General features: G+C 42.1%; 2 protein-coding genes and 1 long non-coding RNA gene across 3 annotated transcripts; 2 read left to right on the forward strand and 1 right to left on the reverse strand.

The window, feature by feature from the left end:
- The first annotated feature begins 831 nt into the window (after positions 1-831).
- On the forward strand, positions 832-17076 carry gart (phosphoribosylglycinamide formyltransferase). The gene is made up of 23 exons (XM_085801161.1): positions 832-927; positions 1129-1213; positions 2990-3139; positions 4022-4117; positions 4769-4943; positions 5485-5596; positions 6604-6672; positions 6777-6902; positions 7005-7092; positions 8459-8544; positions 8622-8790; positions 9529-9760; positions 10029-10123; positions 10475-10584; positions 11036-11234; positions 12129-12380; positions 12494-12646; positions 13511-13714; positions 13801-13959; positions 14731-14861; positions 14950-15091; positions 15582-15697; positions 16611-17076. The coding sequence occupies exons 3-23, from the start codon at positions 2995-2997 to the stop codon at positions 16797-16799; spliced, it is 3048 nt and encodes a 1015-aa protein (XP_085657287.1). The 5' UTR covers positions 832-927; positions 1129-1213; positions 2990-2994; the 3' UTR covers positions 16800-17076.
- A 64-nt stretch (positions 17077-17140) lies between these two features.
- hemk2 (HemK methyltransferase 2, ETF1 glutamine and histone H4 lysine) lies at positions 17141-19903 on the reverse strand. The gene is made up of 6 exons (XM_085801147.1): positions 19714-19903; positions 18895-18981; positions 18398-18488; positions 18236-18319; positions 18012-18153; positions 17141-17453 (listed from the first exon to the last, which is right to left on the reverse strand). The coding sequence occupies exons 1-6, from the start codon at positions 19851-19853 to the stop codon at positions 17341-17343; spliced, it is 657 nt and encodes a 218-aa protein (XP_085657273.1). The 5' UTR covers positions 19854-19903; the 3' UTR covers positions 17141-17340.
- A 1075-nt stretch (positions 19904-20978) lies between these two features.
- Positions 20979-23890, forward strand: LOC146990911 (uncharacterized). The gene is made up of 4 exons (XR_015037961.1): positions 20979-21093; positions 22082-22145; positions 22240-22314; positions 23748-23890. It is a non-coding gene; the product is annotated as an uncharacterized LOC146990911 (long non-coding RNA).
- The last annotated feature ends 204 nt before the right edge of the window (positions 23891-24094 follow it).

Genomic DNA, 24094 nt, shown 5'->3' on the forward strand with positions numbered 1-24094 from the left:
TTATTTCACAAACAAAGATGCATAATTTAAATAGAAAAACACATCACAAACTTATGAAAGTCATGGTTAAAGATGAAAGCAGTGGTTCACAACATTTTTTTCTGTGACTTGTTAAAATACAAGATGTCAGATGTTAGTTAGTAGTTGTACCAAAGAGACACTCCCCATCTCATCTCATGACCAATCAGATTTATCTTGTGACCCTTTCAGGCGATCTGACCTATGACCTTTCGGGTGTGAACCAGTTTCTGTTTTTTGTTTTAGAACAAACATCATAACTAAAGGAAAAAATAAATTACAGGGAATGAGACAACAAGAAAAGAGATTTCTGAGGTTGTATAAAAATGCAAGGCTTTGTGTACAAGAAGCTGGGCTGTGGTGATTATGTATTTATGTCATTATATAAATGCCTTTCTTTCCATCTATCACAAAGTTTTGTGCCATAAAACAATTGAATCGAAGGAAACTGGACTTGGAAGACGTTTCGCTTCTTATCCAAGAGGCTTCATCAGTTTGTAACACATCGGTGTGACTAGGACAAATACTGTACAAGTTGATCAATTCGATTCAATGTTGCCCAGAGATAATGATGACTTCCTGGAAGAATGAAAATATCCACAGACTTTCCAGAAATCTGTTTTCATCTGCAGATAAATGGACTAATCTATTTCCTGGAAAAAGATGGATTGGAAACTAAAACTGAAACTGAAACTGAAACAGAAAAGGAAGTTTATTTGCCAACAGATACACAACAAATACATTCTTTTTGAGGAAAATGAGAAAAAAAAACAAAGCTTTGCGTCTCCCTGGCGTTGCAATTTTAAGTGACTCCAATTCCCATGATGCACTGGGTCGTTGCTCCCTAGGAAGTTGGAAAAATCCAAATCCAAAGAAGTTGGGAAAACAGTTGGATCGGCAGAAAAAAGGGTGAGAAACACAGTTTATATAATGAAACAGAGAACAGTGACATGTTTGACTGTCAAGTTGTCCAGCGCTTTGCAGAAAATCCACCTCACGTGCAGCGATGCGTTGCTTTATCCTGCACATCCCAGATTTATTGAATCCACGTGGTGCGGGGACGGTGTGAGTGTGTGAGTGTGTGTGGTAACAGTTTGCATCCATGGTCAGTCCGCAGAGCTGAGGAGACACTTCTGACTGACCTGATCCGGGCTCCGGCTAGTTCCTGCTTCACACTATTCCCAAACACACACAGGTAAGGTGAGTGTTTTCCATTGCGCAGCATGTTTCATAATCATTTCACCACGAGTTCACGTGTTAATGTAGATTTAGCAGCTGCCTGTCATGTTGGAGTTCCAACTGTTTTTTTTACATAGACTTTGATGGTTTGTGCTGCAAAAACCACACAATCTGGTTCATCTTATACTAGACATTCACCTTTTTGAGATAATGCACCAGAAAATAGACACCTCTCACTACATGTATAGCTAAAGCATGCATGTGTTTTTACACCATACTGATGCTGCACACTGTGACAACTGGAACACAAGATTTTGATTTATGCTTAATTCAGTTTCCAGGGTGTAGTCTTTTACCAGTGGAGTCCAGTGTAAAGAGAAAAGGTTAAACTTCCCTGTGGTGCATGCTAGTTTTCTCTAAAGGGGTATTTAAAACCCTGCTTTTGTCAGACTCATGCATTTGATTTGCTGTCTGACATGTGAGTCACATGAGTGGAGTGATTTCAATCCCAACCAGTGATTTGGTTAATTGTTTAACATGTGCACCCACTGTGCAACACTGAACCTTTTGTACTGAACTTTCTCAGTTGGTGTCGAAGAGAGCTTTTACACAACGTCTCTGCACGATCAGGACTTTTTCTGTAGGAAAGGTCCAATTGCACAATAATAGTCACAGCAGCACAGGTTTCATGTTAGAGCAGATGGAGATGGCTTGAACTCTGACCCCGTTTTGTTTGAGTTGTTGGGGTTAAAAGGCGCACACAAGTGTTTGCAGTTTATATTTGACTGTTTTTATGCAAAGCTCTTGATAGAGTTGTATTTTTTTAATTAAACTTTTAGGCAAATTTGAATATAACAAGTCACTTTTCTTACTTTTTTTGGAAATTCTGAATCATGGACCGCAATTAAACCCATTCAAGTGTTTATCCCAGTGATTAGATTACATTGACCACCAGTGTGTGCCCAAATAGCAAAGAATCATTGAAACAGTGTTGTATCAACATTATTTTGTCAACGTTAAGTCATTGAATCATGGGGTCGTGACAACCGCTGTTCTCCGCTGAGCGAATTTACATTGAGTGGCACTCGTCATGTGTTACTGCAGATAAGCAGCGTTTTCTCTTCACTTTGAGTGTGAAATCCTCTCAAACACATTTTTGTTATCAAACCACAAACAAATTAGATGGTTGCAAATATCACAAATGAACCAGATGAGGTCTCTGTGTGAATCTGCCTCCCTCTAGAATCAACATAATGCAAAAAAGAAAAGAAAAGAAACATTTGCTTCACAGAAAATTGGTTTACAGACAAAACTGAGATGTAGTCACTAAGAGATCGAGGCGCTGCTTTGCCAAACAGAGGCGGCTGCGAGCGCTTTACTGTATATCAGCCTGATAATGGTTTTGTTTTTCTATGCAAATGAGCCCTTGTTTTCAGTAGCTGCTGACTCTGTCCTGCCTGGTGACCATGCCATTTAATTGTCGACTGGTGTTTTTGTTCTAGTTGATTGGGTCCCTGTTTGTGTGGCATTACAAGATAATTTAAGACCCCAGGCCTCGGCAAAGGTCAACGCGTCTTCGCAGCTTTAGAAACTCCTTTCGTCATAGGTCAGCCTCTGCATGCCATTAAGAGCTGTGCGGACAATTACAGGGAGAGGAGAGGAGAGGAGAGGAGAGGAGAGGAGAGGAGAGGAGAGGAGAGGAGAGGCGCTGGATGCTCTGTGGAGGGTGTGACTGTGACTGTGACTGAACGCTACATGATAAGACATCTTTGTTTTTCCTCCGTCACGCCAGGTGCCATGGCAGAACGGGTGCTGGTAGTCGGCGGCGGCGGGCGGGAGCACGCGCTGGCATGGAAGCTGGCTCAGTCGCCACAGGTGCAGCAGGTGCTGGTGGCTCCCGGGAACGCCGGCACGGCCGGCTGCGGGAAGATCAGCAACTCTGGTGAACAGCGACAGAAGGCTCTGAAGTTCATATTCACTGTGTTTTTATATATGCAAACACACACAAAACAACATAACATATTCAACAACACACATCTACAACAAAACATGCATTTAATGACATAGAAATAGATCAAAACATATCATCAGTATGTGCATACTACATATCTCTCACTTTTATTAATACAAGCACCATAAATTCATATCATAACTCATATAAATAAATGATTAAGTAATTCACTCTATAGCAACCCCAAAAAAAGAATGAAAACTAACATTAAACTATATTGAATCTTCATCCCAAGTTTTTGTTATTTCCAAGACTTCCCATCTTTTTATTCACTGTTACAATTGTAGCTAATTTGACCAAAACAGTGTACTAAAGTCTAATTAAATGTTTCTAGTCAATATTATACTGAAACAATCACCATCACCACTTCTGCTACTGACTGGAGTGTCTATTATGTTGGTGTTTCACTGTTTGGTCTCTAAAATGTCAGTAAATATTAAAACTACATAAAAACATATACTATATCAATAAATTGTAACTGCTTTTGTCCAATCAGCTGTGTGAAACCTAAACATATTTAGAGAAAAAACACATAAACTTCACGTGATTACACATGTGAAAAATTTTGCACATGGGAACCCATTTTCCACATGTGGAAAATAAGTTCAAATGGGAATTCATATGTGAGTCACATAAAATTGGGCCGAAAACCACATGTTTCCCAAATAACGTGATTCACATGTACCAAATTTTGCACATGTGAAGTTCATGTGGTTTTTCTCTAAGGGGGATTACTCATAGTTAATAAGAATCAGTATCTGAGACGTGTGAATGAATCCTAAACAGTTTGAACCTTTGATTTCCTGCATGCAGAGGTGTCGGTGAGCAACCACACCATCCTGGCTCAGTTCTGTAAGGACCATCATGTGGGGCTGGTGGTGGTCGGACCCGAGGTCCCGCTGGCAGCAGGTAAGTCAACTGTGATCTCAACGGGTCTTTTTACCTGGTTAAATAAAGGCTAAATAAAAAAAAATAAATAAATAACACCAGCTTCAGAAGTCGTACCTGAGTCTCTCTTCCATCCTTCCCATCATCTAATCAAGCGATGTCACAGATTTTTACTAAATCAGACAACTGTGGGACAATGACAAGGAGCATGAGCAAGCAAAACTGTAAAATTCGAAGATGCAGGACAACATTGGGTCAGTCATCCCTTTCAGTGCTGCGTAGATACACACCTATGGAATTCTTTACCACCAGAAATCAAATCCCAAACAGAATTAAAGATGTTTAGTGCTAGAGCTAAACATTGGCTTAAGCAGCAGCAGAAATGTGAACATTAACTTCTCTCAAGTCACTGTCAATACAGCATTTTACTAATGTTTAATGTATTTAATTTGTGCAATTTCTTTATCTAAATGTATTTGTATTATTGCACTTATTGTATTCAGTATCTTTTATCCTTCTTTAGCCTGACCAGGGACAAAGACTGCAAATTAGCTGAAGCTAGACGTCTTGTATGCATCGCATTTTTCATTCTTTGTGGCAATGTTGTATGTATCGTCCCTGTTAAATAAACATCCAAATAAAAAATAAGATAATCCTCTGTGTGCGTCTCAGGGATGGTGGACGACCTGACGGCGGCCGGAGTGCCGTGTTTCGGACCTTCGGCCAAAGCCGCGCAGCTGGAGGCCAGCAAGAGCTTCTCCAAGGCGTTCATGGAGCGTCACAGCATCGCCACGGCCCGCTACGGCTCCTTCACCGACCCCCAGGAGGCCTGCACCTACATCCGCACGTCAGTATCACGCCGATTTAAACAAATGTGTAATTAGCGGAGGAGAGAAGGAGCCACATGCAAACTGTTTATCCAGAGTTTTTTTTAGTTTCCAGCAGGAACATGGTGGAGTTTTGTCTTTCAGAGCCATTAAACACAGACAATTGTATCATCATAGAAATCTTCACTGAAGTTTTGTTTCTCAGATGGTTTCATGAGTTAATGATCTAAGAGGTGATGATTGTTTTTCATATGAGAGCGCCCGCCACAACATTACACACAGAACGACGAGGAGTTGTGACTTTTGTAAACAAAGAAACTCCTTTGTGCTCGGTTGAAAGTCATTTCTCTGGTCACATCAAGAACAACAGCTGCCACATCCTGACAGCCTTCATCTATACACATCCCAAACCCATTCCCAGACAATAGCAGTCGCCAAATGTTAAATGGTGCACTGCCTTTTTATATCGGCGACGCAGCAGCTGTTCCAGATGTGCTTCCTGTGAGGAGATGAGGACTGAGAGGGGGTGTCATTGTGTTTTTTTGGGGGGGGGGTCTCCAGAGCTGACTTCCCTGCACTGGTGGTGAAAGCCAGTGGTCTGGCTGCTGGGAAGGGCGTCATCGTGGCCAAGGACCAGGACGAGGCCTGTCAGGCTGTGATGGACATCATGAAGGTACCAAGATGTTTTTTTATTTTTTTTTAACAATATTTTTTATTGAAATTTCAAATGCATTTCAAACTCAACATTAGGGGTGGGCAAAAATATCGATATGGCAATATATCGCAATACTTTATATCGCGATACGATATCGATATTCAGTATTTAAATATTTTATAATTTTTTTTTCAAATAATAAATCATGTTTCAGACGTAAATCCAGTACAACTTCCGCACCTCTGCTCCGCGAGGTGTCACTGTACTGCTACCTCAGACAGTGTGTTGTACATGCAAATATGTTGTTGTAACTTGCACTTGTATAAAACGGCATGGATAATTTGAATTACATTGTTTTGACTCATTTTGTCCCATAAATTATCACTATCATCTGATGTACATACAACTCGGATTTTAAGATGCATAATGCCTTTTACATTTTTCAGTGAACTATGTAGAATATCGCAATATATCGCAAAATTTGGATATCGCAGTATCGTATCGTGACTCAAGTATCGTGATGCGTATCGTATCGTGAGGTCCTTGGCAATACCCACCCCTACTCAACATTAAATGCACAAACATTTTCACCCATATCAACTCGAACAGACAAAAAAATAAAATAAAAAAGCAAATAGACAGTGACATCAGACATCAGACTAATGGAGTAAATTAAATAAATAAGAATAAATGGGACAAAAATAAATAAATAAAATACAATTAAATTAAATTAAAATAAAATAAAATAAAAGGCAGGATAATTTCATAACCTGTTATTCAGACAGTGTCATCTGTTTCATTGGTCAGGAATGACATAAATGATTCCCAAATACAAGCCAACTCCTCCTGTTTACCTTTAACAATGTACAGTATGTCAATCTCTCCACCAAGACGTTTTACTGGAGCAGAAGGAAAGCCGTCATCTGTAATAATAAACACTCTAGACTCTGAAAGTGTGTTTAAAGCTGCTACAAGTCTGTATTTGTACGGAAACAACAGACGAATCAGATGTTTGCCGTTGACAGGACCGAGCGTTCGGAGCTGCAGGGGAGACGGTGGTGGTGGAGGAGCTGCTGGAGGGAGAGGAAGTGTCTGTGAGTGAAACACATTTGCGCCAACTCTCAGTCCAACTTGATAAACTGACAGGCTGTTAATCCTCCTCTTCCTCCTCCTCCTCCTCCTCCTCCTCCTCCTGCAGTGTCTGTGTTTCAGCGACGGCTCCTCGGTGTCACCGATGCCTCCGGCGCAGGATCACAAGCGGCTGCAGGACGGTGACCTGGGGCCCAACACCGGCGGCATGGGCGCCTACTGCCCCACCCCTCAGGTACCGGCCTGACATTTAGTCCTGCTTTATTGTAACCAGTTAAAATAAATGGCGATACAGTATATATTAGTATATATTTTCTCTTCTGTGGGTCCTGTGCAGGTCAGTGAGGAGCTGCTGCAGCAGATCAGAGAGACGGTCCTGCAGAAGACGGTGGACGGGATGAAGAAAGAGGGAACTCCTTATGTGGGCAAGTGTTCTTCATCTAGTGTGTGTGTCTATGTGTCTATGTGTGTGTTTGCACTCTATTTAATTCTATAAAATACCTTTTTTAGTTATCTGGCATTGTCACAATGACATATTAAAAATAACTCGGAGTCAAACAGACATTTCAGAAACACCTGGTTCGTTTGTCTTGTTGTTCTACCAGTCAGTACGTTTACATGACACTTGAAAAAAACAAATTATTACCTGACTATCTGACTATAACTGGACAACTGAGTGCATGTAAACACCTTAGTCTGACTAATATCAGAGTTCTTCAACTCTGATTAAGACACCCAGATAATGCAGTTGGAAATTAATTTTCTTCAGCATGTATACGCCTCAATCGGACTGAAACTGGACAATGCATGTGCACATGCTCTACAACGGTAGAGACGGTACAAAGTGGTACTGTAGGTCTGGGTGGGGACTGTAGAATTTATTAACCTTATTAAGTTGTTTATATTCAGTTTTTTTATAACAAACACGGATATGATAAGTTAAAGTTAAAGATACTTTATTAATCCTTTGCAGGAAATTACAATGTTACCAGCAGCAGATGACAACACAAGACCACACACACGCATCATCAACAAAAATACACAATAACAACAACAACATTGCACAACTTACATGTGTAAGTGAATAAGAGCAGCAAGGTCTAAAATAAGATTTAAAGGTGTACAGAAATGGCCGTTTGTCCTGTTTGTCGCACCGAGTTGTCACAAGCTGCAACACGAGTTTACCCGAGTAAGGAAAACGAATTTGATTGGTCGTTATCGAGCGGGCGGGATATTCAAAGTTTGGGGCGAGCCCGAGCTCCGTGTGTGTGTGTGTGTGTCTCAGACGTTTGAATGACGGATGACAGATCCAATATCAGTGGCTGATGAATCGTGTACAGGCTGACGTACAATCCGTGCGCCTGCATTATCCAATGCGGAGAAAAAAAATACACACTTTCAGCCTGGATTTACTCAAAAATAGAATTTTGCACAAAGTTTGGCCTACATCGTCTGATAGATGAGTTATTACATTAATTTTATGATCCAGAGTGGGCTCAAATTCAATTTTCTTTTCTGTACACCTTTAAAAAGAAGTAAAAGTAGCAAGGTCTAAGATAAGATTTTTAAAAAGGAGGAAGAGACACTATCACATGATTACAGAAGTTAGGAGAAGCCAGGCTCATGATTCCTGTAGTTAAAAAGCCAAATGGCAGCTGGTAAAAAAGACTTGAGGTTAATAATAGACACAATCACACCAGGACCGATCAAGAGGATCTCCTATGTCCTATGTCCCTCTCCAAAGACCACAAAGCTCTTTGTTTTGAACATCTCATGTGTGTGTGTGTGTAGGTGTGCTGTATGCAGGCCTGATGTTGACCAAGCAGGGCCCGAAGGTGCTGGAGTTCAACTGTCGCTTCGGAGACCCTGAGTGTCAGGTGAGCCCCCCCCCCCCTCCATCATCAGTGTGACATTATATAAGTCTATATGTAGTTTCTGACCGTCTCTCTGTCAGGTGCTGCTGCCGCTGCTGAACAGCGACCTGTACCAGGTGATCTTGAACACCATGAACGGTAAACTGGCTGCCAACGCCCCCTTGTGGCAGCAGGACAGCTCTGCGGTCACCGTGGTGATGGCCAGCGCTGGTTACCCCGGCTCCTACAAGAAAGGAGTGGAGATCACAGGTAGATGTGACACCGAGGCACCAAAGGAGGACGATGGGGTGGATGGGATGGGATGGGGGGCGGAGCTTGTTTTAAAGGGATAGTATCATTTTTTTAAAGTGGGGTTGTATGATCTACAAATAGCCCCTAAGTACTTTAATTGTAGTAGCAGACTCTCTGCACTCCTCCCGTTAGCAACGCCAGCCCATAGCCCTGCCCAGAGATTTACAACATACATTGTTGTGAATGGACCCAAAGAAACGGCCTATTTTCGTGGCCTAAAAGAGGTTTTACCTGGAAAAAAAAAACACAGTTCCATTGTTCGCTATAATATAATTTTTTCCAGCCCTTCAAAATGCAGGAAAAACACAGTTTTTATTTGGACCTAACCAACTGCTGATCGGCGGGCGCTAACCCTGGGCGGAGGGATACGTGAGTTGGTTAGGTCCAAATAAAAACTGTGTTTTTCCTGCACTTTGAAGGGCTAGAAAAAATTATATTATAGCGAACAATGGAACTGTGTATTTTTTTTCACGTAAAACGTCTTTTAGGCCGAGAAAATAGGCCGTTTCTTTGGGTCCATTCACAACACTGTATGTTGTAAATCTCTGGGCAGGGCTATTATGGGCTGGAGTTGCTAACGGGAGGAGTGCAGAGAGTCTTCTACTGCAATTAAAGTACTTGGGGGCTATTTATAGATCATACAACCCCACTTTAAAAAAAATGCTACTATCCCTTTAACCATCAGTTCTGCCTCAGGTTTATCCGAGGTCCAGGACACAGGGGTGCAGGTTTTCCACGCCGGCACGGCCCTGAAGGACGGAGGCGTGGTGTCCAGCGGCGGGCGGGTGCTGACGGTCACGGCGGTCAGCTCGTCCCTGGAGGCGGCCCTGCAGACGGCCAATCAGGGCGCGGCCGCCATCGGCTTCCCGGGCGCAGTGTACCGCCGCGACATCGGCCACCGCGCCATCGCCCACCTGAACCAACACAGGTGTGTGTGAGGCTAAACACACACACAAACAACACTGAAACATTCCCTTTGTTTCTTTTTTTGTAAGTCGTATGTTTCTGAATAATAAACTTGACTGTGGAATCGGATGTACCTGTGTCCTAAGTTGTTTCTTTAATTCCATCGATTTGCAATGTGCTCTAATCTGCATCAATCACAAATCCCCTCCTGAGTTAAGACTTTTAAACTCTTCTAGAGACTTCTTCCTCTTCCTGTTCCATCTGCATGAATCAAACTGTGTTTCTGACAGAGGTCTGACCTACAAGGAGAGCGGAGTGGACATCGCCGCCGGTAACAAGCTGGTGGAGATGATCAAGCCTCTGGCCAAGGCGACTTCTCGCAGCGGTAATTTCAATTTCATCCACAAAGACCGTGCAAGAAAACATCTTGTTATTGTGCATTGGAACAATGATTAAATGCTCCTGACTTTGAGCTTGTGTCAAACAAAAACTGCACTCTGAGAAAAAGTGTTCCCTGGTTTCCACGGCTCCGTGATCCGTCAGGCAGAGACGATGTTTTCCTGTTTTAAGCAGCAGACTGAAACGGTTTTCCCATTAGCAAACAAATAACTGAGCTGTTTGGCTATTGTAGATGTAATTGCAGTGATTCTGATTATGTCTTGTTTGCTGCAGAAATACAAACATCAGAAAAAAAGCCTGTAATTGGTATTTTTTGTTTGTTTTTTCCTGGCATCAGGGTGTAACGCAGACCTGGGGGGCTTCGCCGGGCTGTTTGACCTGAAGGCCGCAGGATTTGTTGACCCAGTTTTGGTGTCTGGGACAGACGGAGTGGGGACAAAGCTGAAGGTGAGTCCACGATTCTTTTTTTTTAGAGTATTTTTCACGCAAACACCACTGTCATTTGTCACTGTTCAATCTGTGACTTGTTGTAATTGCAAAAAGTCCTGGAACAAATGAGAATCTAATGAAAGCGGTCAAACCTCTCCGCTCCGTCCAAAATGGCTTTGGTAATAACCGTTTAAAATTGGCTCCACATTTGGCTCAGAAACAGCAGAGCAGCAGCAGCAGCAGCAGCAGGGAGAGAGCTTATCTGCACAGAGATTCAAAGGTTCAGACTGCGGCTTCTTAAACCCCCTGAACAGAAATACAAATTCATTTAAAGTGTGAAAGATCCTGGATTAATTCAAGGACTCTTGGGAACACATGCAGCTCATTGTTGCTGAGAGTGAAGAGCTTTAATATTCTCCAGTTTATTTAGTCTTATTTGAGTCTTATTTTGCTTTTTTGTTGTGATCAGATTGCCCAGGCGTGCCGGCAGCATGGCGGTCTGGGTCAGGACCTGGTGGCCATGTGTGTGAACGACGTGCTGGCTCAGGGCGCCGAGCCGCTCTTCTTCCTGGACTACTTCTCCTGCGGCAGCCTGGACGTGGACGTGGCGGCCGCGGTGGTCGGCGGCATCGCCAAGGCCTGCGAGATGGCCGGCTGCGCTCTGCTGGGTGAGAGACTGAGGAGAGTGAGGAGATTAAAGGAGAATTCTGGTCATTTTCTAAATAACGCTCTACAGCTTCAGGTCCCTGAGTGCTGCCATAAGGAAAAGACCTGAGAGTAATATGTGCAGCCCAGACCTAGCTCTGCTCCTGCTAGCTGCACTACACTGCAGTTAAACAGCTAAGCAATGGGGGCAGAACTTTAAAACTGTGACTTTGGACTCTATTATGCTCAAAATGTCACTACACGTGCTTTGCAACACCTTACCACACAACACGACTGTGCATAAACTCTGTTAATATGAGAGAACCGTGTTAACGTGTGTTTTTATCATGCTAGCTGCCTTGGTAGACCTTCCTCGTCGACTATCGAGTGCGGGACTGTTTCCATATCAGTGCAGACTGCTCCTTATCTATTCTGGTTCAAACAAACACGCACAACCATCAAATTCAAAATGTTCCTCCATCTCTTCATCATCAGATCCGAACATATTCTCCTTCTTCCGATGGAGACTGGGCATGTGCTCAACAGTCAACTAGGAAGCTAGCATGATAAAAACACACGTTAACACTGTTTTCTCATATTAACGGAGTTTATACACAGTCAGTGTTGTGTGTTAAGGCACTGGTGGATGTTGCAAAGCATGTGTAGTGATATTTTGAGCATAATAGAGGCTTAAGTCACAGTTTTTGCCCCTATTACTTTGCTGTTTAACTGCAGTGTAGTGCAGCTAGCAGGAGGAGAGCTAGGTCCTGGCTGAACATATTTTCCCCGGTCTTTTCCTTATGGTAGCACTCAGGGACCTAGAGCTATTTAGAAAATGACCGGAATTCTCCTTTAAGTGTGAAATCATCTGCGACTTATATTGCAAAACCTCCATCTGTGTCTCTGTCGGCGTGCAGGAGGTGAGACGGCAGAGATGCCGGGCGTCTACGCTCCGGGGGAGTACGACCTGGCCGGGTTCTGCGTGGGCGCGGTGGAGCGAGGAGCGCTGCTGCCCAGACTGGGGGCCATCGCCGAGGGCGACCTGCTGATCGGAGTGTCCTCCTCTGGGGTGCACAGCAACGGCTTCAGCCTGGTGCGTAAAGTCCTGGAGAGGGCCCAGCTGGGCTACAGCTCCCCGGCTCCCTTTGGCCAAGAGGGACGGACCGTGGGTAAGTCCACCAGCGCCACCACCTTTTTGTTTTGCATCCTTTTTCAAATTTTTCAATCGCAGCCTTGACTTCAACTCTCAACTCTCCCCGTCTGACTGATGTTGTGCCTCCAGGGGAGGTTTTGCTCACACCAACAAAGATCTACAGTCGCCTGCTCCTGCCAGTGCTGCGCAACGGTGCTGTCAAAGCCTACGCACACATCACAGGGGGCGGACTTCTGGAGAACATCCCTCGGGTGCTGCCCCAGGAGCTGGCAGTTGATTTAGGTGAGATGAAAGGGTGGTGCACACACACTCTTAGACGCACAGTGATCTTTATATGCAGCATAAGCATATAAAAACGTTGGCATCGACAGTTTGTAAAAGGTGCTGTGCCTCTGGATGAAGCCGCATTTGCATTTTATAGAAAGCAGTTTTATTTTTGCTTTCCTCATGAGGTGAAAAACAGGAATCAAGACAGTTTCCTGTAGATATTTATGGCTGCACGACCTTTGTGCACAGTGAGGTCAATACAAGAGGTATTATTATATTCACACATACATCCCCCTCCATCTCCTTTTAATGTATTCCTGGGAGTCTTTCCCTGTAGATGTAGAGGTCACTTGTTGTTATTTAAGGCCACGGCATTATAATTTTATATCTGGGTCAGTGACGGGATGCAACCCAATGTCAAGTGGTGTAACCGGTATTTTTTTTTTAAACATAATCTGACTATATACAGGAAAATAAATCTAACCTCTTACTTTTTGCAATGTTTCTTGACAGTTTTTACATAATTTGTCACATTATTTAGAAGAAAAGTGATGTTTTTAGGTTTATGTCCTGCTCAGTATTGTCAAATTGTCAAAAATCTATTTCATTTTAAAGTTTTCTGAAGAAAAATAAATAAATTTTTATAGTAGACCTACACTTAAATCCACTGTAGGTGGATAAAATAATTAATACTTATCTTCCATTTGATATTTTCAGGGCTTTCTTACTTCTGTTGATGTCATAAAAACAACATGAATACAAAATGTACAATTTAACAGATCTGATGCATGCTTTTAAAACATTTTTTCAAAGATATTTCTCAATTTCTTATCTTGCCAACCTTATTTGTCACTGACCCATTCACACTTTTTGTCTCAGATGCATCTCGGTGGAGCATCCCCCCGGTGTTCTCCTGGCTCCACACAGCGGGGGGTCTGAGCGAGGAGGAGATGGCGCGCACCTTCAACTGCGGCCTGGGGGCGGTGCTGGTGGTCGGCCCCGTGGATGCTCAGAGGGTTCTGCGCCAGCTTCAAGCCTACGAAGACGCCTGGATTGTGGGTTCACTGACCCACAGGCAACCAGGTGAGACCCTGAACGCAGCACGGTGTCAGATACTGAACGTATGGACTGTGGTAACCTATAGAGTTATATTGGGTTTGTTTTTGAAGGGGCAGAACCTGTGGTGGTTCGTAACCTGAAACACAGCCTGCTGAATGCAGGACCCGTCTCTAGTGGAGAGCTGGGCGTGAAGCAAAATAATGGTTGCCATGGAGATATCAGCACGCCATGCAAGAAGACAAAAGTGGCTGTACTCATCTCTGGCACAGGTGTGTTGAAACCAAGAATTCTAACTATTTAAAATGGACTTTTTTTTTGTCATTTACTTTTTATTTTTTATTTTATAACAATCAACATGAAGACCTATAAATGTGTACAAAAGTATCAAGGGGAAAGTAAAAGCGTACATAAGGGGACTGGTAAACACCTCCAGTCGAGAAATCGAGAGGAAAAAAAATAAAGTAAATACATAAAAATATTCTGATAGTCCAGTCTGAGATTACCTGAAGTCCGGTCTTATGGTAGAGACATATGTAATCCATTTTTGCCAATTACCAATAAATACCTCTTTTTGTGTTCTTAAAGGGACAACAAGGAGTTTTGGAAAAGCGAAGCGTTTTCACACTACATTTATGAGACAAGACGGACTCATGTTTTCATCCATCAAGAATTAAAGTCAAAGGTTCAAAGAGGTTCAGTTACCTTCGTAGTCCCGACCATAAACGGCAATACGGCGGTGTTATTCTCATGAGCGTCCGCGAAAACCGAAAGTAAGGAAACACTGGTCGGCTCGACCAGCATTTCCACCATTAATTAAAATAACAAAGTAACGATAGAGACAAAACAATATATTTATCGAAAATGGGCCCATTAACAAGTGTGTGTTTATAACCAAATAGAAACTCCTCGTTGTCCCTTTTAAATAAATAAAAAAATAATTCTTTCCATTACATAGATGCTGTACACAATATCAATCCATAAAATGGACTTTTTATGTTTTGTCCATCATGCGTGTGTTAAAACTTCCCCCCGTGTCTCAGGCACCAACCTTCAGGCTCTGATCGAGCAGGTCAAGCGTCCGTCCAGCTCTGCAGAGATAGCGGTGGTCATCTCCAACAGGCCTGGAGTTCAGGGCCTGAAGAGAGCATCGCTGGCTGGCATCCAGACACGAGTACTGATACAATTACAATCATAAAACTTTAAATCTTTTAGGATTTAATGAATGAGAAAATCCAGCTTGTGGATCTGTTTCCAACCAGGTGGTGGATCACAAACTGTACGGCAGCCGAGCCGAGTTCGACGGCACCATCGATCGAGTGCTGGAGGAGTTCGGGGTGGAGCTGGTGTGTCTGGCTGGGTTCATGAGGATCCTCACGGGAACTTTCGTCAAGAAGTGGAACGGTGTGTAAATGCAGCTTTGGACTCTTGTTTTGCCTCCATTTACACTGTTAAAGGGATAGTTCAACATTTTAGGAGTAGGTTTGTTAACTTTAATTGTTGGTGCAAGCTATTTTTAGAATGGTGGAGCAGAGCCGTGAGCTGTTCAGAGCTACGCTACGGACGCTAATGGGATTTCTTGGTTTATCAAACTCATCAAATACACAATCCAGCAACTCCAAAATGCTCTGGTGGACAAGTTGTAACCTGCACATTCACCACACTATGAGATAATAACAGAACGTTACGAGACAAAGTTGTTTTTGAGGTGAATTCATGCGTTTTTTTAGCAAGCAGTCTCTGCATTTGCCTCGAAAACAAAAATGCTACAATTAAAGGTAACAACCCTACTCCTAAAACTATAGAGATTATGGCAATGGGCCAATTTGCCAAAATGTTGAACCATCCCTTCAAGTCAGAACAGCAGGGTGTTTATACTCTTACACTCTTACAGGAAAGCTGCTGAACATCCATCCGTCCCTGCTGCCATCATTCAAGGGAGTGAATGCCCAGAAGCAGGCCCTGCAGGCCGGGGTGCGGGTTGCCGGCTGCACCGTCCACTTCGTAGCAGTAAGTCTGACGTTACCGTGGAAACCTCAGCCGCCAGAGTGTGGAAACGCACAGGCAGACCATTTCCATGTCTTCTGGGACTGTCCGATTATACATTCTTTCTGGCGGGATGTAGTGGTGAAAATTAATTCAATATTGGGCTTTGAGATTAAATATGATTTTTGTACAATTTATCTTGGTAATATTTCCCCCACAATCAGTGTTACTGATAATTATTTGATTAAAATAATGTTGGTCTCCGGTAAAAAAGCTATTACGAGAAGATGGCTATCGAAAGAGTCCCCATCTAAAGAGGAGTGGATTGCAATTGTGAAACAAATATATAACATGGAAAAACTGACTTTTTCCTTGAACTTGAACATGGACAAATTCACTGTATTGTGGAGGAAATGGACAGCTCATCCTGAATAAGTGACACTATCACAACTTGTGCTCTGTTTTCTATCTTTTTATTTTTCTATTTATTTACTTATTTATTTTTTTGCTTGAGTACAGTGCCCTCTACTGTCCTATTTGATGTGCTCTCTCAGTCTTGTTGTACACTAGTGTGTGAATGGTTTAGTCCTGTTCTGACAAGAAGAGTAGACTGTGGATAAACAGAACAAAAATGATTGAAGTAACTCTAAACCCTGGACCTACCGCTTATATACATATTGTTATATATTTCCCTGTGTAACGATATATTTGCGTACATTTTTCCGTCTGTGCACTTTCTTCCTTGTTCTTCTTTCTTGTTCCTTTTTTCTTTTTCTCCATTATATTGTAAATTGAATGACTTAATAAAAATAAAGTAAAAAAAAAAAAAAAAAGAAACCTCAGCCGCCAAACTACGAAGCAAAGACCTGCAGTGCATGAACTAAAGTGTGTGTGTGTGTGTGTGTGTGTGTGTGTGTGTGTGTGTGTGTGTGTTTAGGAGGAGGTGGACGCGGGAGCCATCGTGGTGCAGGAGGCGGTGCCCGTGCTGAGCGGCGACACCGAGGAGACTCTGTCCGACAGAATCCGGGAGGCCGAGCACCGGGCCTTCCCCGCCGCCCTGGAGCTGGTGGCCAGCGGCGCCGTCCGGCTCGGAGAGGACGGACACATCACGTGCAAGTCTGCATAAATGTCACGTGACTCACTTTAGTTCTGTTACATACAACGGGTTTTACAACACTAACAAGGCAGGGGATGAATAGAAAACATGTTTACTGTTTTTCAAAAAAAACATCAGCTAAGGTCACGGTAACTTTTTACTATTTTACTACTAATACTATTTGCTGAAATGATGAATGGTAGCGTTTCAACTTCTACTGTGAAGGGGCATCTTACTTGAAACACAAATTACATTCCACTTGTACCTTAGAGAGAAATTATAGAGTTTTGTCTGCACTGGAATTAACTTCTTGAGAAGAAAAAAGGCATGATGGTCTGACTTGTGATGGTGTTTGTGGGGAGCATGTTGTTTAAAAAATGAATTGTCATTAAAAAGTGTCAGGGAGAATGCAGTCAGCGGTGTTATGTCAACATGTGTGTGTTGGAAAAAGCCATAATGTCTCAGAAGGAACTGTTTATTCAGTTGCATCCTTGCAGAAGATCCTCGAAAATATGTCCTTTCACTCCTCCGTGGTTCAAACTGCTTGTGTGTGATCCTTCCATAATTAAGTTCATGTTCGAACTCTGCGGAAACGCAGGACGGACAGTCTCTCATTCCCAGCTCTGGTGGACAAACACGACTCTCCCTCTAAGCCGTGTTTCCTCAGTAGATGGATGATCTCCTCTGGAGAGAAAATGGGGAAAAAGGTGGTTAAACTTGCTTGGTACACTTCATGAAATCACATTAAAGGGATTGTAGCATTTTTTTTAAAGTGGGGTTGTATGATCTACAAATAGCCCCTAAGTACTTTAATTGCAGTAGAAGACTCTCTGCACTCCTCCCGTTAGCAACGCCAGCCCATAGCCCTGCCCAGAGATTTACAACATACATTGTTGTGAACAGACCCAAAGAAACGGCCTATTTTCGGTTAGCTCCAAATAAAAACTGTGTTTTTCCTGCACTTTGAGGGGCTGGAAAAAATTATATTATAGTGAACAATGGAACTGTGTATTTTTTTTCACGTAAAACCTCTTTTAGGCCACGAAAATAGGCCGTTTCTTTGGTACTGTTCACAACAATGTATGTTGTAAATCTCTGGGCAGGGCTATGGGTTGGCGTTGCTAACGGGAGGAGTGCAGAGAGTCCTCTACTGCAATTAAAGTACTTAGGGGCTATTTGTAGATCATACAACCCTACTTTAAAAAAAATGCTACTATCCCTTTAACAAATATCAAAACCCACCTGGATCGTTCTCAGCAATGGTAATGAGGTAAAACAATCCTTTACTGGACAGCAGCTGTGGAACCAAGGGCAGAAACCTGTCGGTCACCTCTCGTCCTCTCGTCCCACCAGCCCAGGCCGCCTCGATCCCTCTGCTGCCAACCTGAAAGACAAGACTCATGGTTAAAATCCTCCCACACACCATCCAAGGGTAACTGAGCAGAGCTGAAGCAGAGCTGAAGCACCTCTTCTGGCGGTGTCACCACATAGGGAGGGTTGAACAGGAGGACATCCACTTCCCCGCTGAGCTGAGGCAGAAGACACTCCACCTGAAAGGACGTGTAAATAGTTACACATGGTTCTGCACAGTTGAAACCGCAGCATGTGAGAAGTTGTAGAAGCCTCACCAGGTCTGTGACGACAGGCTGCAATGACACACTGTTGCAGGAAGCTGTCGTTGCTGTGCACTGAGCTGCTGCAGGGTTGACATCAGTGCAACTGCAAGACAAACATGCTCAATGGTTATTTCTCCATCTCCGTACTGTTACACGTTTGATTTAGATGGGCATGTCGCTCACATGTTTTTTTTTTCTTTAGGGTAGTGTGATTTTTTTGTCTTTTTTAAAATTAATTATAGATCATACAGACATACATATCAGACAAACATAGATAATTTAAAAATAATAATAATAAATAAAAACATCAGCATTTGGTTTACAGTTTGTCCATTTTTTCTTGTGAATATGAAATTTCCCAAGCATCAGGATTAATTGTACAAAAAGAAACTGTATAATCATCTAGATTTATTTTATTATTTGTCCTGTTATTGTCCTTATATAATGCTGTACATCAGTCCAGAATGCTTTTGAAAATACACATTGATAAAACAGATGCTGTGGCTCACATGTACACAGCGGAAGGTCCCACTACTGATGCCAGAAACGCAGACACCACTCCAGAGCCACTGCCGACCTCCAAACACACGCAGGGGCTGGAAGAAGCAGCGAGAAACAACGAGATTTTAGGATTTTAGGATGTGTGGGAACTAAAGGGAACAATCAGAACAAAACACTCTATGCGGTTGTGTGGGGGGCCACATGATCAGAAAGGTACCGGGGTTCATTCAAGTCATTTAAACATCCTGAGGGTATGAGCTTTATATGTCATTTGAAGTCAATATTCAGCTTTTTTTTATCTCACATTTGAGACATTTGGTGAAAATAGAATGGCAGAATCTTAATAAATTTCATTTTAGACTTGTTTTCTACACTTACTGTATCTATTACTGTATTCATATCCTATTTCAAGCACCAAAACAGTTCATTCTCATGACTGAAGGTGTGTTTTCACAAGGGATTTGACATTTTTCAAAAAGCAGACCTCAAATTTCCAGCATTTGGCCGAAATGATTTCTTTATACAGTGTTTTATAGGACAAATTGGCCTCAGTGTGCTTACAGTGGAGGTTCTAATATTTAGACATAAAACACTTGAGTATTGTTACATCTGCAAGTATGATAAATTTAAGAAAATATGTAAAAGTCAAGAAAATGGCCTCAAACCTCAGAGGTCATAAACATGTCTGTTTTCAGTTTTAAGTAGTGATTTGGTGTTTGAGCTTTAGATAGTGGGCCACAAACAAAAAATCTTGTTTAGGGGGCCACCAAAATCCTAGGGCCGGCCCTGGGAACAAAGTAGAGCCGAGTGTGAGCGCGAGTTGAGACCTCAGCAACTGCAGCCGCTCTGCGTCTTTCTCCAGGGCGTCTATCAGGAGGAAAGAGTCCTCCGCGGGCTCGTAAACATCTCGGAAGGCTCCTCGTCCAGCGTGGGAGTAGTCCGGCGTGGGGAAGCCGGTGCTGCACATGTTAGCTCGGCGGCTGCTGCAGCTCCGTAAACCGCTTCAGGTAAAAGCTTCAGATTTTGACACCTTGTTGTAGTTGTTTAGCGTTTTTTGAGTCCGTTTTACTCACAAAACCCCGCAAATGTCCCTCATTAAGGACGCAGACTGATGCTGCGAGGGTTAGCTGCAGCTGTAGACAGCCATGGCACATTCGCAAGCCACTTCCTTGTTTACAACGTAAACGGTGACGTAGCGTAACGTAAACGGTGACGTAGCGTAGCGTAACTTGGCAACCAACTTACAGGAGCTTTACCGCCGCCCTCTGGACTGGAGAATGACAGGAAACAAAATAAAGAAAGAAAACAAAAGGAAAGTAGTTCCCTATCATATGCAATGTTTTATTTAACCTTGTGTGTCCTATGCTTTATTTTTTACACACTGGTTGACACGTTCTTGTTTCAGTCTTTCACTGTGTAGCCTATCTGCTTTTGATTTATTGATCTCTGTATTCTTCAGTGTCAGTTTCAATAAACATGAAATGCAGTTGTGGTGTTTGTGGTGTCTCGGTAACAAACACACACATGCACGCACTTCAACAGTTAATGATAAACAAATCATCAATAGTCTTTATCATTTTTTTGTGTGGCTACCATTGGAGGGGGTCAGTATGTCCTCTGTCACTTCATCATCTGTAATTCTGTTTGTCCAGCTGCTGTCATCATTGTTAATGTTGTTTTTGAGCAAAATGACAAAGACAAACATGTTGATGAAGAACACTTTGACTCATGACATGAAAAAGTATATATATATTATACAATATAAGAAATGTGTACTATTATGTACTATAATAGTTAATGTATATGCAGCTGTCTCCAGTCTCAGGAGCATCTTTGTTCATGTACGTGTGTCTTGTACTTTTCCTCTGTCCTCTGTCACTTCATCATCTGTTATTCTTTGTTTGTCCAGCTGCTGTCATCATTGTTGATAATATTGTTTTTGAGCAAAATGACAAAGATAAATATGTTGGTGAAGAAGTTCACCAACATGAAACATGAAAATATGTAGGAAACAAAAAAGGATATACTTCCTATGTTCCTTCATAATTTTTATGTCAGTGGTTGTAGCTGGGTGTCTCTCCTCCTCGCCGCCAGGGGGCGCTGCTGTCACAGCCGCAGCAGCTTCCGCTTCACTTCCTGATTCACCTGCGTGCGGTAAACACACCTGAAGACCACCTGAGACGCCGTGAACTTCGCTCAAACTCACCGTAAGTGAGATAAAAAAAAAAAAACCTTCACTAGTGAAAAGAGATAAGTTTATGAAGAAGCTGTTGAAACCGCGGAGACGTGTTGACGTAGAAAGAGACGTTAGCGGCATGATAATAACGTTACATCCATGGTCAACGGTCACAGAGACAGCAGCTAACTGTTAGCATCTAGCAGTTAGCAGCTAGCAGTTAGCAGCTAACTGTTAGCAGCTAGCAGCAGGCCGAACAGGAAGCTGTTCCTCTGTCTTTGTAAACTTCACTCAGCGTTGCCATGTCAGGAACATGATTGAATTAGTTGACTCTTAATGTTTGTGTCCAATAAGAAAGGAGTGATTTGATAAAACATCTGGAAATGTCTTTACACTGTTTGTAAAGACAAAGATGATGAGTGATGAGTTCACGATTCAACTCATACTCACTGTGGTTTATTTTGAATATACAATGCATGAGTAGGCTATATATTTATACTATATATTATTCACAAAAGGTTTAAGGATATTTGACAAGAATATCCCTATAAAAAGTTCATGCTACACAGTGATGTTCTATCACGATAGAAGGATTTACGTTTATCTCAAACAAAAGCTAACTACAGTGGTGGCTATATGCAACAAAAATCTCAATGTGTCAATAACTTGATCAATGTGATCAAAGTGTTGTCTTGGTCTCATGATGTCAACATGTGAACATGGTTGGGTGACCACTCTAGTTATCTACCAGAACTAGATTGTGTGTTGTTGTTGTTTTACATTGTAGTAAAAGTAAAAACTACAGCCACTTTATGTAAAACTCTTTATTTTTAACACAATATTTGCTGCAATTTTTTTTTCTCCAGCCTACAATCTTTAATATTTGTTTTCTATCCTCATAGTGTCCGTGTGCAAATTATAATAAGAAAGTGTTTGTCAACTTTATTCATGTTTTCAATGTAAACTGGTTTTCTGTGATTTAAAACTAACCTGGTGTAATTCTCTGCTTTGACCAGCAGATGGCGCCAAACCACCAGCTGGAGCCAGGAGTGACCACCTCAATGTTTCTGGAGAAAACACAATGTAAGTGTGATTTGTAGCTGAAGTGTTGCAGCTCAAACATTTCTAAATGTCAGGATGAGTGTGACTAAATGTTTTTGTGTATGTGTTGTCCCAGGTGGAGAGTCAGAGGTGTTTGTGAACATCACACTGAAGATGAAGCAGGAGGAGCTGACTGACTGTCTGCACAGCAGTAAGAGCATTTCTTTATTTCTCATTAATGCTAGTTTGTTTTTCTGGGGTTCACCTCATTAGTGTATATATAGGTTTGTATATGACCTGATTGTAACTGTACATACTAAAGCTATGGTCAACAATACATGTGTTTTAATACACTGCTCAAAAAAATAAAGGGAACACTTAAACAACACATTGTAACTCCAAGTATATCATGTGAAATCAACCTGGGATGATAATATTTATTTACATTGATCATTTTTATGTTATTTTGTTCTCAACACACTCTACTATATATTGAATAAAGATTTTAAACTGCAATATTTCATTAATTGAGATCTAAGATGTGTTTAAGTGTTCCCTTTATTTCTTTGAGCAGTGTATATAAACAATTTATTGCATCTTTGCCTTATTGCTTGTTTTATTGTTTATGTATTTGACTGTCACAGACTCATTTACTCAAAGATGTCTCCTTTGACACTCCAACGAGGTGACGTCCTCCAGGAGCCATGGAGCACAGATCTTACGTCTTTACTTCAGGTTTGGTTTTTATTTTGTACTTATTTTCATTTACAAACAACTTTACATTGTTTAACCTTGATCCCATCTCTGGTTTGTGCCATGTGCTTCACTGGGTGAGTCGGCCATCTTGTAGACCAGGCCATGTGGCTGCAGGTGTTTGTTTCAACCAAGAGCACTTTGACTGAGTCAAGTCTGGTGTACTGCTGCTTGGTTGGAACAAACACCTGCAGCCACATGGCCTGGTCTACAAGATGGCCGACTTACCCAGTGAAGCACATGGCACAAACCAGGGATGGGATCAAAACAATGTAAAGTTGTTTGTAAATGAAAATAAGTAACCTGAAGTAAGATCTGTGCTCCATGGCCCTGCTGGAGGACGTCACCTCGTTGTGTCAAATTAGAGACAGCTTGAGTAAATGAGTCTGTGACAGTATAACAAACAATAAGGCAAGATGCAATAAATTGTTTAAAACACATGTATTGACCATAGCTTTGGTATGTACAGTTACTAAGGCCATACAACCTATACTAATGAGGTGAACCACAGAAAAACAAGCTACATTAATCACAAAGAAGGTTTTAAATATATGAAAGATACAAAACTTAAATTTTTATTAGGTTTTTATTTTCATTTACAACTTTACATTGTTTAATCTTGATCCCATCTCTGGTTTGTGCCATGTGCTTCACTGGGTAAGTCGGCCATCTTGTAGACCAGGCCATGTGGCTGCAGGTGTTTGTTCCAACCAAGCAGCATCACACCAGATGACTCAGTCAAAAGTGCTCTTGGTTGAAACAAACACCTGCAGCCACATGGCCTGGTCTACAAGATGGCCGACTCACCCAGTGAAGCACAAACCAGAGATGGATTTCAAGCATTTCCACACGATTAACATTGTTGAGTCTTCAATGTCTTCTTTGAACCAGGTGGTGAAGTTCTTCTGGACTCAAGGTGGACAGCAGCTCCTGAAAGAGAGAACATGGACAAGCAGTGTTAGACAGGACTACCTGCAACTCATGCTGAATGTGTCCTTTGTCTTTCAGTCTGAAAGACAATGTGTCTTGTGGAAGTAAGTAAAAGATTGCTGTGTATATTCAACAGTATGCCGTGAGTGTTTCTTACCAAGTAGAGGTGGCAGTAGTAGAAGCACATGGTAGCCAGTCAGCTCAGGGTTGAAAACCTGCAAAAGAGACAAAGATGAGTGAAACAAACACTATCAAATAAATAAAAAACCTTAGTAAAAGATGTAAGATGCCTGGTCTTTGAGCAAAGT

Source organism: Trachurus japonicus, chromosome 2 (genome assembly GCF_045865225.1).
Source record: "Trachurus japonicus isolate A0001 chromosome 2, Traja_1.0".
In the NCBI taxonomy this organism is placed as follows: Eukaryota; Metazoa; Chordata; class Actinopteri; order Carangiformes; family Carangidae; genus Trachurus; species Trachurus japonicus.

Bases quoted from the DNA above. Each gene is read 5' to 3' on its own strand.
- gart (XM_085801161.1), top strand. From the start codon at position 2,995: ATGGCAGAACGGGTGCTGGTAGTCGGCGGCGGCGGGCGGGAGCACGCG. The intron at 10,585-11,035 runs GTGAGTCCACGA...TGTTGTGATCAG, and splicing joins GAGTGGGGACAAAGCTGAAG to ATTGCCCAGGCGTGCCGGCA. The intron at 12,381-12,493 runs GTAAGTCCACCA...TTGTGCCTCCAG, and splicing joins CCAAGAGGGACGGACCGTGG to GGGAGGTTTTGCTCACACCA.
- hemk2 (XM_085801147.1), bottom strand. From the start codon at position 19,853: ATGTGCAGCACCGGCTTCCCCACGCCGGACTACTCCCACGCTGGACGA. The intron at 18,320-18,397 runs GTGAGGCTTCTA...ACGTCCTTTCAG, and splicing joins AGCCTGTCGTCACAGACCTG to GTGGAGTGTCTTCTGCCTCA. The intron at 18,154-18,235 runs GTGCTTCAGCTC...CTTGTCTTTCAG, and splicing joins TGGTGACACCGCCAGAAGAG to GTTGGCAGCAGAGGGATCGA.